The sequence below is a fragment of the Indicator indicator genome, chromosome 2 (genome assembly GCF_027791375.1).
Source record: "Indicator indicator isolate 239-I01 chromosome 2, UM_Iind_1.1, whole genome shotgun sequence".
NCBI classification, from domain to species: Eukaryota; Metazoa; Chordata; class Aves; order Piciformes; family Indicatoridae; genus Indicator; species Indicator indicator.
In genome coordinates this window covers 35,477,487-35,490,337 of record NC_072011.1, presented here as the reverse complement: position 1 = coordinate 35,490,337, position 12,851 = coordinate 35,477,487, and the positions used below count along the sequence as shown (strand labels likewise).

At 41.0% G+C, this 12,851-nt stretch overlaps 1 protein-coding gene across 1 annotated transcript in view; it reads left to right on the top strand.

The window, feature by feature from the left end:
* The window catches only part of PLD5 (phospholipase D family member 5), a 199,177-nt gene that overhangs the window by 145,175 nt on the left and 41,151 nt on the right, over positions 1-12,851 (top strand). The window contains 1 exon segment of the mRNA XM_054397880.1: positions 10,644-10,771. Within this exon segment, the coding sequence (XP_054253855.1) occupies positions 10,644-10,771 (128 nt within the window).

Sequence of the window (12,851 nt, the reverse complement as noted above, 5' to 3'; positions counted from 1 at the left end):
GAAACATGCCCACACGCAATTAATCAGCTGAGCTACTGAGCTACCTGCTGTTCACAGGGATGCTCAAGTAGAGTGTGCCTGTGCTTTATTCTGTGAATAAAGAGACCTTTTATCTCTATGCTGTTGTATTGGTCATGTTTGCCCACCTTGCAATTAAGATGGACCTGCTGCTTTTTTTCAGCAAAACAGAACTTTTATCTACCTAGGTGGGTAAGATATTGTCAGGCCTCACTTTTGAGTCTCCTGTGTTACAGGGCAGGAAGCATTTTGGTTGTATGTCTGCTGTTTTCTGCTGAGTAAGTCAAAAGGGCCTAGCAGGCAGTGTTAAATGTGTTCATGTGGATGAGAGCTGTAACACTCAGCTGAGAAATCAGTATTTTAATTATTTGGGCTCGTAACAAAGGCCAACATTTGGCATATTCAAAGCTCTACCAGGGCATATTTAGATAAATGTTACCTTGGGAACTAACTATCTCCCAAGATGTCACTGAAGTTAAACAAGCAATTGAAAGAAATTAATTCTGACCTTTCCTATGTACTCAAGAATCTGTGGTCCTGCATCCAATGAGCAAACTACATGTGAGAGGATCCCGTGACAGGTCTTCTCTGGACCTTTTGTGACACTGTGGACCTCTGTGTGAGCACATGGGAAATGTCATCCTAAGCATTGCCTTCCATTCTGCTTTGTTTGCATGAGGCAAATGGCTATGCAAGATAAAAGGCAAACAAATACTGGGGCTTGCCACCTGAAATTTCTGAGAGGCTTTATTTTGAGAGGAACAAGAGGCTGCAATTACATCAGTGTACTTTTAAATGGCACCACAGACATAAGCAGTTCCTGCATCTTGTTGCACCTAGCCACAAGCCACCTACTCCCACATTTAAGTTTTGCCTTCAGCTGTGGCAGAAAATTTGTTCAGTGCCACATGATGAGCTGGACTAGTGAATTATCCCGTATTTGAAACAAACATTTTATTTTTATTTCTTTTTAACCAGAATCCATTTTCTGATCCAGTTCATTCCTTGGACCCTGAAATTCTAATTGAGCACAACTGAGGAGGTAGGAGAGGGAAGGAGAAGAGTTGTTGAAAATGAGATTTGTTCATGCCACCACTACTGGGGGTTTCTGTTGGTGGTGATTGTTTGTTAACGATGCCAATGGTAAATCAGTAATACTTTGTTTTCAGTCAGAGAGCTGGTTTCTGTCACTTTCTTACGATTTGTTTTTCTTCCTCCTCTCTCCTGTCCCCAACCTTGACTCTTGGTTTCCTCAGTGTGTGGACAGTGCAGTTTCTGAGGCTATGCTGTCTCAGAAATTATTTAAAATCACTGAATGAGTGAAAAACAACACACAAAAAAAAAAAAATGGTGAGCGTAGATGATATTTGTTCTCCCTGATCATGCAGGACAGAGCACAACAGCATGTTACAGTCTGCCAGGGAGGGAAGGGAACCAGGCGAGAAGCTGGCTCAGTGCCTGGAGAAGGGGCTGGGAAGTCAGCCAGCAGTGACAGGGCCTCTGTCTTCTCACAATCGCAACTCCACAGGGAGATCCTTGACTGCTGCCCATCTGCTCAGGGAAGATCTCTCATAGCAGCCTTTCTTCCAAGATCCAGCCAGGCGTGGACACATGAGCCGACTGGGGAGCATGCCAGTGGATATGGAACAGAAAATGGTTTCACCCACACCGCACCCCCGGGTCTACAAGCCCACCCATTGTAATTCCACATCTTTCCAGAGACTGAATAGAGGGGCCAATGGAACTGCAGTCACAGGTTCCACTCCTGTGTTCCAATTTCCACTAAGTCATTGTGTCAGTTGCCTCAGATGCTGTAAAATAAGGCAGTAGACATTACAATAATTTGCAATTAAAAGTATTTACATCAGAAACAGCCTGATTTTACTACAGGCAGCGCTAACTTTGGGGGCCAGCATTGTTTTGTGAAGCTGCATGTGTACATAGGTTCATTGAGAGACAGGGAATTTAATTCAGAAAGATTTGTTTATCATGCAGGTAGTTTGAAAGATGAAGTTTAAGACAGACCAAGGTGGTATGAATGTAAGTTGTGTTACAAAGGCTTTCAGGGGATTGTTTCAACTTGTACCAGAGTGTGATATCTTTTAATACCTATGATTTCAGTTTTTGCTTGTGTGGCAGTTGCATATGGAGCTACAGCAATGTTTTTATTGTACACTCTTTGTTTTAGGTTCATTGTTGTTGTTTTGTGGGTTTTGTTCATTTGGGTTTTTTTGCTATGGGGTGTTTTTTTTTTTTTATTGCTATGGTCTTAAACTTATGCTTTAAACTGCAGGTACTGGTTGACAGCTGGATGAACATGAGCCAGCAGTGTGCCCAGGTGGCCAAGAAGGCCAATGGCATCCTGGCCTGTATCAGAAGTAGTGTGGCCAGCAGGAGCAGGGAAGTCATTCTGTCCCTGTACTCAGCACTGGTTAGACCACACCTTGAGTACTGTGTCCAGTTCTGGGCCCCTCAATTCAAGAAAGATGTTGAGTTGCTTGAACGTGTCCAGAGAAGGGCAGCAAAGCTGGTGAAGGGTCTGGAGCAGAAGCCCTGTGAGGAGAGGCTGAGGGAGCTGGGGTTGTTTAGCCTGGTGAAGAGGAGGCTCAGGGGAGACTTATTGCTGTCTACAACTACCTGAAGGGAGGCTGTAGCCAGGTGGGGGTTGGTCTCTTCTCCCAGGCACCCAGTGACAGAAGGAGAGGACACAGTCTCAAGCTGCACCAGGGGAGGTTTGGGCTGGATTTTAGGAAGAAATTCTTCACAGAATGAGTGATTTGCCATTGGAACGTGCTGCTCAGGGAGGTGGTGGAGTCACTGTCCCTGGAAATGTTTAAAAAAAGATGGGATAAGGCACTTAGTGCCATGGTTTAGTTGATTGGATGGTGTTGGGTGATAGGTTGGACTTGATGATCTCGAAGGTCTTGTCCAATCTGGTTAATTCTGTACAATTCCGTGTGTGTAATAGTACATAATCCCAGAATGGTAGTTTTTAAAAAAGAGAGGGGTGGGGTTGTGTAAGGGGCAGACAGCAATGCAAGCAAAACAGCTGATCCAAAGTTTCTATACCTTACCATCAGAGATGTCCCTAAAAGTCCTTGAGTGTTCTCTCTTTAAAATAAGTCTGAATGATTAATCCTTGTGGGGCCAGGCAGACTTTTAAATTGCATTTCAAATCCAATATTCCATAAAGAGTACAGAAATAGTAAATAGTCTAGTTTGTCCTGAATCATACAAAGACTTAGTAAAAATAACTTTGTTGTCAAGTTATGCATTCCTCTGCTTTTGTATTTGTCTTCCTCTGACTGCTGACCAGTCATGTTAATGGGGCTGCTGGAACAACTCCAGACTTTTTGCAATCAGCTGAGAAAAAAGCATGAAAATTCCTGGGCAAATGATCTTCTGTTTGGGTCATTTGTGTCTGTCCAATATGAGACAGCTACTCTGCCACTTGTAAGCAAGGTATGAAAAACTGGATTTTTGTCTTGGCAGAATAAAAATTATTTTTATTCATGGGTGTACTTTGTACTAAGGCTTGTAATTGAAAGCAAATAAAGGACACGAAAGTGTCTATTGCAAAATATAGGGAAGGAGACATTCACTTATAAAAAATGTGCACATCCATATCCTAGTGAACAAATTGTATTTCAAAAAATATTTGGGACCTAGAGGTAATAAAGGATCTGTTAATAATCTTTCTGAGGTAGCATATGATGATTAATTGCATCTAAACTGATCTGAAAACTCAGTTTAGCTGAAAGAATACAGCAGGTCCATAGCACAATGGCAAGTGCTGCATGTGCTGCCTCCCACCCATGTGGTAGCCTCCCACGGTGGCTGTGCAAGGTGCGGTGCAGGCTGCTTGAGCACCAGCAGTGCTCAGCTGTACATGGGTTTGTGAGCTTTAGGGTTCATGGTATGGACTAGTTAAGTCTGGTCTGAACTCTGGCTTGTGGCCACCCACCAGAAGGTAGATCGAAATGTGTATCTTTGTGTGCCAGGTGACTGTCAGCAGTGGAATGAAGCAAAAAGGCCACAGCTCACATTCTCAGAGTCCTTTTTAAAGGTCTCATTACTTGAACTATTTGCTTGGGGACACACAGAATTAGGAGAAAGAAAATGATAATGATGTGAGCAAAGGCTATGGACATGATGAGGAGAAGAGTGAATGGACAACAACAATACGGTAAGTGGAACAGGGCAGCTGCTCCTTCTGTGGCCAGCTTGGTGGTGACATGGAATGGTGACTGGAAGGTGCATGGTGGATTGGATGTGGTGCAGGAGCATTTCTCAGTTTCAAACTGTAAATGTACAGGAGATGTAAGCAGTCTTGCCTGAATTCATTTCATCTGCTAGCACTTCCTTGGATCCTGCTGTCCCTTCTACTTTGCAATGCCTCTACCACCTCCTTGCTCCCCCATCATACCAACAGCCCTGTGTAGATCCCTCTGCTCCAAAGTGCTCCCTGCAGCCTGAACTTGACAAGCTCTGTTTTCCAAAATGGGGAAAGAGAGGCATTCAAAAGCCCCTGCTCATCTCCTCACTTCCACACCTCTCGCATTCTTAGTAGTGGGTAGCAGAGTCCAGCCTGGCTCCCCACCCCTTTGACCCAGGGCTTTGCACGATGCATAGTCCCAGCACAGTCCCAGATCATGTACCTCTGTTTCCACTCTCTTTTCTCCCGCACCACTGTTTCCTGCTGTCAGAGCTAATGGGGTCAGGGCTCTTGGTGCTTTTCTCATCCTTGCCCTGCCAGTTGTGAATGACCTGTCACTGTTACTGTAACTTCCCAGATATCTCTGTCTGGCACTCCTCTCAACCCCTAAGTTCTTCCACTTCCCATTTTTCTTTCTCTTTGTCTTTAGGAACACTATAGTGAAAGTAAGAAAGTTGTGAAGACAGAAGGCCAATGTCAGCCACAGTACAAGCAAATGTAGCTTCTGTTTCCTGGGCATTATGTTTGCTAACTCCAGAGTGAGTTTAGCCTGTAACTGGTGCTGTTGAAATCTGTTGCAGGCATAATTTGTATGTTTGCCTTCAAAGCAGCTGTGATGATACCAGCTTAAACAGTTGCTCTTTCTGGGTCTTCTTTAAAAATTATTTATTGTATCCACCAGACAGGTGATTTAGCTCAGTGATACTGCCTCTGTACCAGGACAACCTGGCAATATCATAGACTGATTGCAGGTGTCAGATCCAAAACCTCCTGGGTGTACTTTCTCCCAGCTGTTGGATAAACCTGAGTCTGGAGGCTGAGTGGCAGCCTTGTGAGCCTCAGCTTCCTGTAGTCTCCTACAGAGAAGAGTCTTCCAGTTTGTGTAGCTGCCTGGTGACCTTGCTTGAGCAGCAGTAAAATCTACAGCTATCATATGCTGTAACAGAGATATGCCAAGGTGTGCTACTCGATGGTATACAGTTTTTCATGATAGATTGTATATGTGATGTGCTCTTGATTAAATTCTCCTGCTTAGTGTTTTGATTCAACCATGGAGGAAAGGTCCTAGCCTTAATCTGCTGTTCCTGAAGTTAAGCTTGCCCTGAAGCCTTCATAGCTTTATTAGTGGAATATCTGAGAGCAGGCAGAAATATCACTTGCTTGTTCCACCCTTCTTCTTCAGGAATTGTATTTCTTTTGGAAGTAAACAAAAAGTCAGTCCTTTTGCAATACTACTAATGTCTTCTGGGTTTTTTCCTCCTTTGTGACAGAAAGTAAGAGGCTAAGTAGCAGCCTGGCACCTCCCAGGAGCCATGTTCCCAACACTTAAGGAAGGTGGCAGGGTCGTCTTTGTGTGTCCCAGACTTCATCACTCATCTCCATTCTACAAAGTGCAAAACCTTCCTACCTAAACAACAAAACTACTCAGAGAAATGTCAGTTACATAAAGCAGGCTTTAATCCTTAAAGTGGTCCTTTTTTTCCTGCAGGAGGGTAATCCAGCCCAACCTTTAGAGTGCACGATTTTATGGGACAAGCAAATCAACTTGAGTTTTAAGTGACAGCACTGCTTTTCTCTAAGATCTCATTCTGAAATTTAATTTTCAGTGAAACAAAATTGTTAATTTGTTTTTTTTTAAGAATCTGGCATCTCTATTAGCAATCAAGCCTACAAATTGTGCCTTCTGTTTGAACTCTCTAGACCCAGAGCTCCGTGTAATTGAGACTGCAGCATGATAAAGAATTCTGTTAGGGCTTCACATATTGATCAGTGCAATTTAATTTCCTTGTGAGACCTGGACCACACTAGGGATGATGGATTGTGTTGAAGGCCTGATAAACCTGTTTTAACAACATATCTCAAGGGCTTCTGAAATGGAGGTAATTACCAATACTGATGCACATTTCTTTTCATCAGAAGTTAAGGGCTCATTAATAGGCTGCACAGCAGCTGCTGTTTGCGGCACGTGACTTTTTTTTAATTAACTTGACGATACTGTTTCCTCAGTCTTATGAGTTAGCTCTTTCCAGAAGGAAAAGAAATTGGGTTCCAGGCTTTTGTTTTTAATGGTGTGTGTGATAGCAGTATCTCCTGCACTGCAACATTTACTGTTAGGGTAATTGAAGCCTTGAGTGTGTTTTAGAGTGACAGTCCCAACCCACTGCTCACGCCCACAAATCCTGGTGGTTTACAACTTTTGAATTTGTGTCAGGTCTCAGATGCTGTTTGCTGGTTTTAACATTTGTATTGCTTTTTAAAGAATCTCCCGTTGTAACCTTGGAAATCAGGATTTTTGTTTGGCATTGGATATTGTACAAAATGTTTTAAAACTTTATTTTAGGCTGTCACTTATGAGAAGTAAGATCATTGTTGCTTCCAACTGGTTTACCTTTGCTATAAAAAATCCTAATGTTTCATTCATTTATTGCCTGTCTGATCTAGGTGTGTTGTGGGTGCTAAATTCATACTGCTATTTAGTATTGCAGATTGGCTGTATGGAAAGAAAATATGATGAAGGCAAACTGCTATGTTAAAATTTATTTTAAACACAGTTTTCAGATAAGCCACTAAAAGTTTTGCACCTTGCAAAATTGTTTTCCTTAGTGAGTAGGGCGAAGTGCTTTTGTTTTGTTTATTCATCTGGAAAAAAATTAAACCATTTAACACCTCTTACAGTGTTTTCTGATTTATTTTCCATTACACACACATTATCTCATTAATTAGCACAGTTCTGATCATTAATGCATGAATTAATGCATAAAGCTCAGTTAGAATTAAATCTAGCCAATGGGAACAGTAAAAATTTCTATAGGTATATTAAAGGTAAAAAGAAGACTAGGGAAGGTGTGGGCCCCCTCAGAAAGGAATCAAGTGAACAGGTGACAAGTGACAGAGAGAAGGCTGAGGTTCTCAATGACTTCTTTACCTCAGTCTTCACTGGCAAGGGCTCCAGCCACACTCCCAGCATCACAGAAGATAATGACAGGGACTGGAAGAAGGAACTGCCCATTGTGAGTGAAGATCAGTTTTGTGACCATCTGAAGAACCTGAAAGTGTTCAAGTCCATGGGACACAATGGGATACCCCCACGGGTGCTGAGGGAACTGGCAGATGAGGTTGCTAAACCCCTCTCTATTATATTCCAAAAGTCATGGAAGTCCAGGGAGGTCCCCACTGACTGGAAAAGGGAAAGAAGGATGACCCAGGGAACTACAGACCAGTCAGTCTCACCTCTGTGCCCAGTGAGATCATGGAGCAGATCCTCCTGGAGGCACTGCTGAGGCAGAAGAATAATGAAGAGGTGACTGGGTGCAATCAGCACAGTCTTGTTCAACATCTTTGTTGGCAACATGGACAGTGACATTGAGTGCACCCTCAGCAAGTTCACTGACAACACCAAGCTGTGTGGAGCAGCTGACAGGCTGGAGGGAAGGGATGGCATCCAGAGGGACCTTGACAGGCTGGAGAGGTGGGCACAAGCCAACCTCATGAGGTTCAACAAGACCAAATGCAAGGTTCTGCATCTGTGTCGGCGCAATCCCAAGCACCGATACAGGCTGGGCAGTGACTGGCTTGAGAACAGCCCTGAAGAAAAGGACTTGGGGGTGCTGGGAGATGAGAAGCTAAACATGAGCCACCAGTGTGCACTTGCAGCCCAGAAAGCAAATCACATCCTGGGCTGCATCAAGAGAAGCATAGCCAGCAGGTCCAGGGAGGTGATCGTCTCCCTCTACTCTGCTCTGGTGAGACCCCACCTGGAGTACTGCATCCAGTTCTGGAGCCCCTATTACAGGAAAGATCTGAATGTGCTGGAATGTGTCCAGAGAAGGGCCACAAGGATGATTAGAGGGTTGGAGCACCTCTCCTATGAAGACAGACTATTCAGTCTGGAGAAGAGAAGGCTCTGAGGATACCTTATTGTGGCCTTCCAGCATCTTAAGAGGGCCTACAAGAAAGCTGGGGAGGGACTTTTTAGGGTGTCAGGCAATGATAGGACTAGGGGGAATGTAAAAAAGTAGAAATGGGTAGATTCAGATTGGATGTTAGGAAGAAGTTTTTCACCATGAGGGTGGTGAGACGCTGGAACAGGTTGCCCAGGGAGGTGGTAGAAGCCTCATCCCTGGAGCTTGATCTAGTGTGAGGTGTCCCTGCCCATGGCAGGGGGGTTGGAACTAGATGATCCTTGAGGTCCCTTCCAACCCTAACAATTCTATGATTCTAATTGAAAGTCAGCAGCAGCATATACTAAGAAAAACTGAAAAATGCATTTCTTTTTATGCACAGATGAATATGGATAGGTGATATCTAGAAGAAATTGGAAAGATAACTGGGTCACAGCAAATGTAATTGTACAATAAACTGAATTCTGTAACTTGCTCCAAATCCTGTGGTGTATGGTTAATGTTTTGTGAAGTGTGGCACTTTACCTGATTTTTCATCTCTTCTTGATATGTGAACTTATAGAATCATTTGTTCAAATGAGAATTACAATTTTCCTAATATAAAAGAAATATTTAACACTGGTAGCTGTTGCTTAAAATCACAGGTCAAGGCAGACAGGATAGGGAATTAGATTACAGTGAAGAGCTGGAATCCCCCTCCCACACTGACAATAGCCAGACTAGCTCAGTCCAGAAGCAAATGAAGCTGTATTTACAGGCAAAACTCCAATCTGTGATGAAATGCAATGAATATGTACAAATATACACCATTCACAACATTTACAAATATGTACAATCTACAGAAAAACACAACAAAGCCCTTGTGCTTCTTCCCCGCCCCTCCTTTTTCCCCAATCCCTTCCCAAAGCTGGCATGCAAAAAGAGAGGGAAAAAAACAGCAGAGAGGCTGTTAGACTTAGCTTGTCAAGGTCAGTATGCAGGTGTATGTTATCTTCAACCAGAAGAGTGAAGAAGCAGGCAGACAGACTGAGAGAAGACAGACTGTCCAACTGCCCAAATCTTGTTGTTAGTACTGACTCTTAAACATTTCTCTCTCTCCAATGGAAGTGTTTAGAATAATCATTATTTTCTTTCTTAAATCCAAGAGTGATTTATTTACATTCTTTCACATTTCTGCTCAAACTTTATGAAGAAAAATTAAAGACACAGTCTTAAAACAATCACAGAAATGTACAGTTCTCTACGTATCCTAGTATTCTTCTGAAATTGTGGCTCATGTCAAAAGATTACTGGAATTCATGGTACTGAAGATCCCATGACCATTATTGGGAGCTGACTGGTACAATTACTGCTCTCCATGCTGCCATTTATTGTCACTTCTCTTCCCCAGTTACTGTTACAGCTAAAATGTGAAGATGAGTGGGTTACTTTACCTTCAGCAATGATGAATTCAGATTAGTCACCTAATTGTATCAGCTAATCTTACAAGTACAGAGGAACAAAAATGATGTGAGAAATCCTCTAAATTCACCTAATACAAAGTATTGTTTAGATTTAGTCCTGCAGACATATTGATGGGGCTAGTTCAGACATTCCTTCTGATGTGAGGTAGCCAATGTGCTTTTACCCCATAAGTAACTCCTTTGATTTTAGTGGCCTATAATCCTTCCTAAAACTGTGCAGTTCAAAGTGGTAAATGGAATGTTGCAGACTAGCACAATTAAGAGCAGTTTCAGCGTACTTTGGGCCTTTGCTTACTTCCTAGCTCCTTAATTCTCTACCTCTGTTCCTCTTGTTGGGGTCTATTCCACTCAACAGCCTACCTTTCTGAAATCTATTCCACTCAATAGCCTACCATTCTGAAATATTGCATAGGGGAAAGAACAAAGTCTGCTTTTCACAAAGAGTTATTTTCAAGGTCACTAATATAATAAATATGTAGCAGGATTGAGTTACAGAATAGGCCTGTAAAAATAAACTATTTTAGGAATATACAGTGCTGGGAAAACATAGCAATTATTTGGTTCTAAAAATAAAGAAAATTAAGTAAACAGCATGGGAATATTATCTCTACTTGCTTTTCTGTGATATATGTTAATTAAGATCATTAATAGTGGGACAGTACCACTGTTTATCATTGATTTTAAACCTTAATGGCATGTTTAATTACATCCTTTTTAAATCATGGAAGATGAGGTCCTGAAACGTGAAGTTGTTGGATTTTTTTCATAATGTAAATTATGTTATTTTAAAGAACGCTATTTATTATTTTATCCTTAAATCTGTAGGTGCTGAAGTGTTGTATATGAACATGTCAGCATATAATGAAGGTCGCCTTCAGTCATCTTTCTGGATTGTTGATAAACAGCACGTGTATATTGGAAGTGCCAGCCTAGACTGGAGATCGCTGGGACAGGTAATTCAATTGGAAAAGTAATCCTATACCCTTGGAGAGTATAATGAGGAAAACAACAGTTTCTGGCCAGAAAGTCGAGTTGGATAGCTTTCTTTTTCTGATAGTCTGCTGGCAAAAGTGCTGACATCCCAACCTGTGCTGCCATGGTTTTGATGACTCTTCTGTGTTTGTGAAAGTATATTACTATAAATTTTACTTCTTTTCTTTGGAATAGCTGCCCTCAACACCTCTGCTTTCTGCTAAATTGTAAAAAAATGTGTTGCCTTTGTTGAGTTCTGAGAGGATTTTGTTGTTTGCAGATGGAAAGTTCTAGTTTACTTACTAAAAAAAAAAATGCCCAAGCCTGCTGGAAAACAAGCCACTATGGAAACTCCATGCCGGTGTCATAAGTGTGATGTAGCCCCTCTTATCTGTCATTTGAATATAGAAAAGCAAAATTTGGAACATTTTCCAAATGGATAATGGGTATTATCCTGTAATACCCACCATCTTTAGGGAAGGAGAGATTTATGGGTGCACAAAGTCAAACAGAATATTGTTTTTGAAGGTTGTACATATTAGAATTCCTTTTTATGATTCCTCATAAACATGACCATTGAAGGATGTGTACTAAGGCATCTGACAACAACTGGAATATGGAGGACCCTCTCCAGTCAGAATTAATTCATCAGAGGGTCCATGACCAGTTTGAAGAATTAATTCATCAGTAATGCACCTTATTTGCCTTCTTCTTTTTTCTTTCCATAACAGTCTTAGAATTATTCACAGCTGCCATGTTCATTTTTGCTACATACCACTGACTGTGTGAGGCTGCTGTCAGTCTATTTATATAGAGATCGGAACCTGTGCTTTTAAATCCTGGTAACTGTATAACACAGGGAGAAAAGGAGCAGTCCTAGATTGTTATTAATTGCACTAAAAAAATTTACTTTCTAAATATGAGCAGTCTCAGAAACACATGAATGATTTTGAATAAAGTTTCTAATGATCTTAAGAAGAAGGTGCATTGGTTCTGTTGAAGTTTTTAAGGTTTCTTTTGAGCTAAGACTGAAGCTGAATAATACCAGATCAACCTTTTTAGTAAAGAAAGAGTGGATAAATACATTTTTACTGTTTCTATGTGCAATCATCTATTTAAAGATAACTTTTGGACATTTGCAAAGAAATCTGGAAAACTGATAGAAAAGAGGATGCTAGCACACCAGAGAAAGCCTTGATCAAGAGGATGTTGTATTTTTAGTCAATGTAAGAACATAGAGTTTGGGCTTTTGGACAGTTTAGAAATTAAAGGTTTATGCATTGAGCCTCATGAGTTAAACTATTTGTATATTATAATTATAAATAGCTCTTCACAAAATGATTTATCTTATAAATAGTTTAGTTTTGTAACCTCCTCTTGTAATGGGAATTTTGAGTACTAGTGAAAATACTAAATGTGGATAAAGGAAGCACATCTACCATACAGATTGTTATATTATTATATTTAATGATTGTGTTTGTCATCTGCATCACAGCTACTACAGCTCCTTAGAGGTTTGGTCTTTTCATACTGAAGTAGCTCCTAACTCGTGTAAGATGCCTACATTAAATTTGGATGCCCGTTCTTTGTGGACTGATGTTTCAAATGTGATTCCTTACTGTTAATTTTATTACTTTCTTTTTTTATATTTTGATTTTTTTATATATTTTGATATTTTATTGTATTGTCATATAACAGTATATTTTTATATGTAGTGATAAGATGAAGCTCTGAAGAATATTTATTAAAGAACACAAAAAAATCTCTCTGAATTACAGCTAAAAATAATCTGCTTTCAATTAGCTGAGAAATGTACACTGAGGTTTCAGAAAAGCCTAAGGAAATTAGATGCTTGGCTCCTGTTGACATCAGACAATGAGTGTCCAATTACCTTACCCTAGAGTTACTGGTTAATAAATCAGGGTGTCTGTCAAAGAGATCTGATATGCAGTTCTAAAACAATAATCTGTCTTGAACTTGTCTTTTCACAAAAGAGGCAAAACGATCACAGAACTGTGTCGTTTCATGCTGAGTGCTTTCCTCAAGGAAAATGCTTTCCAC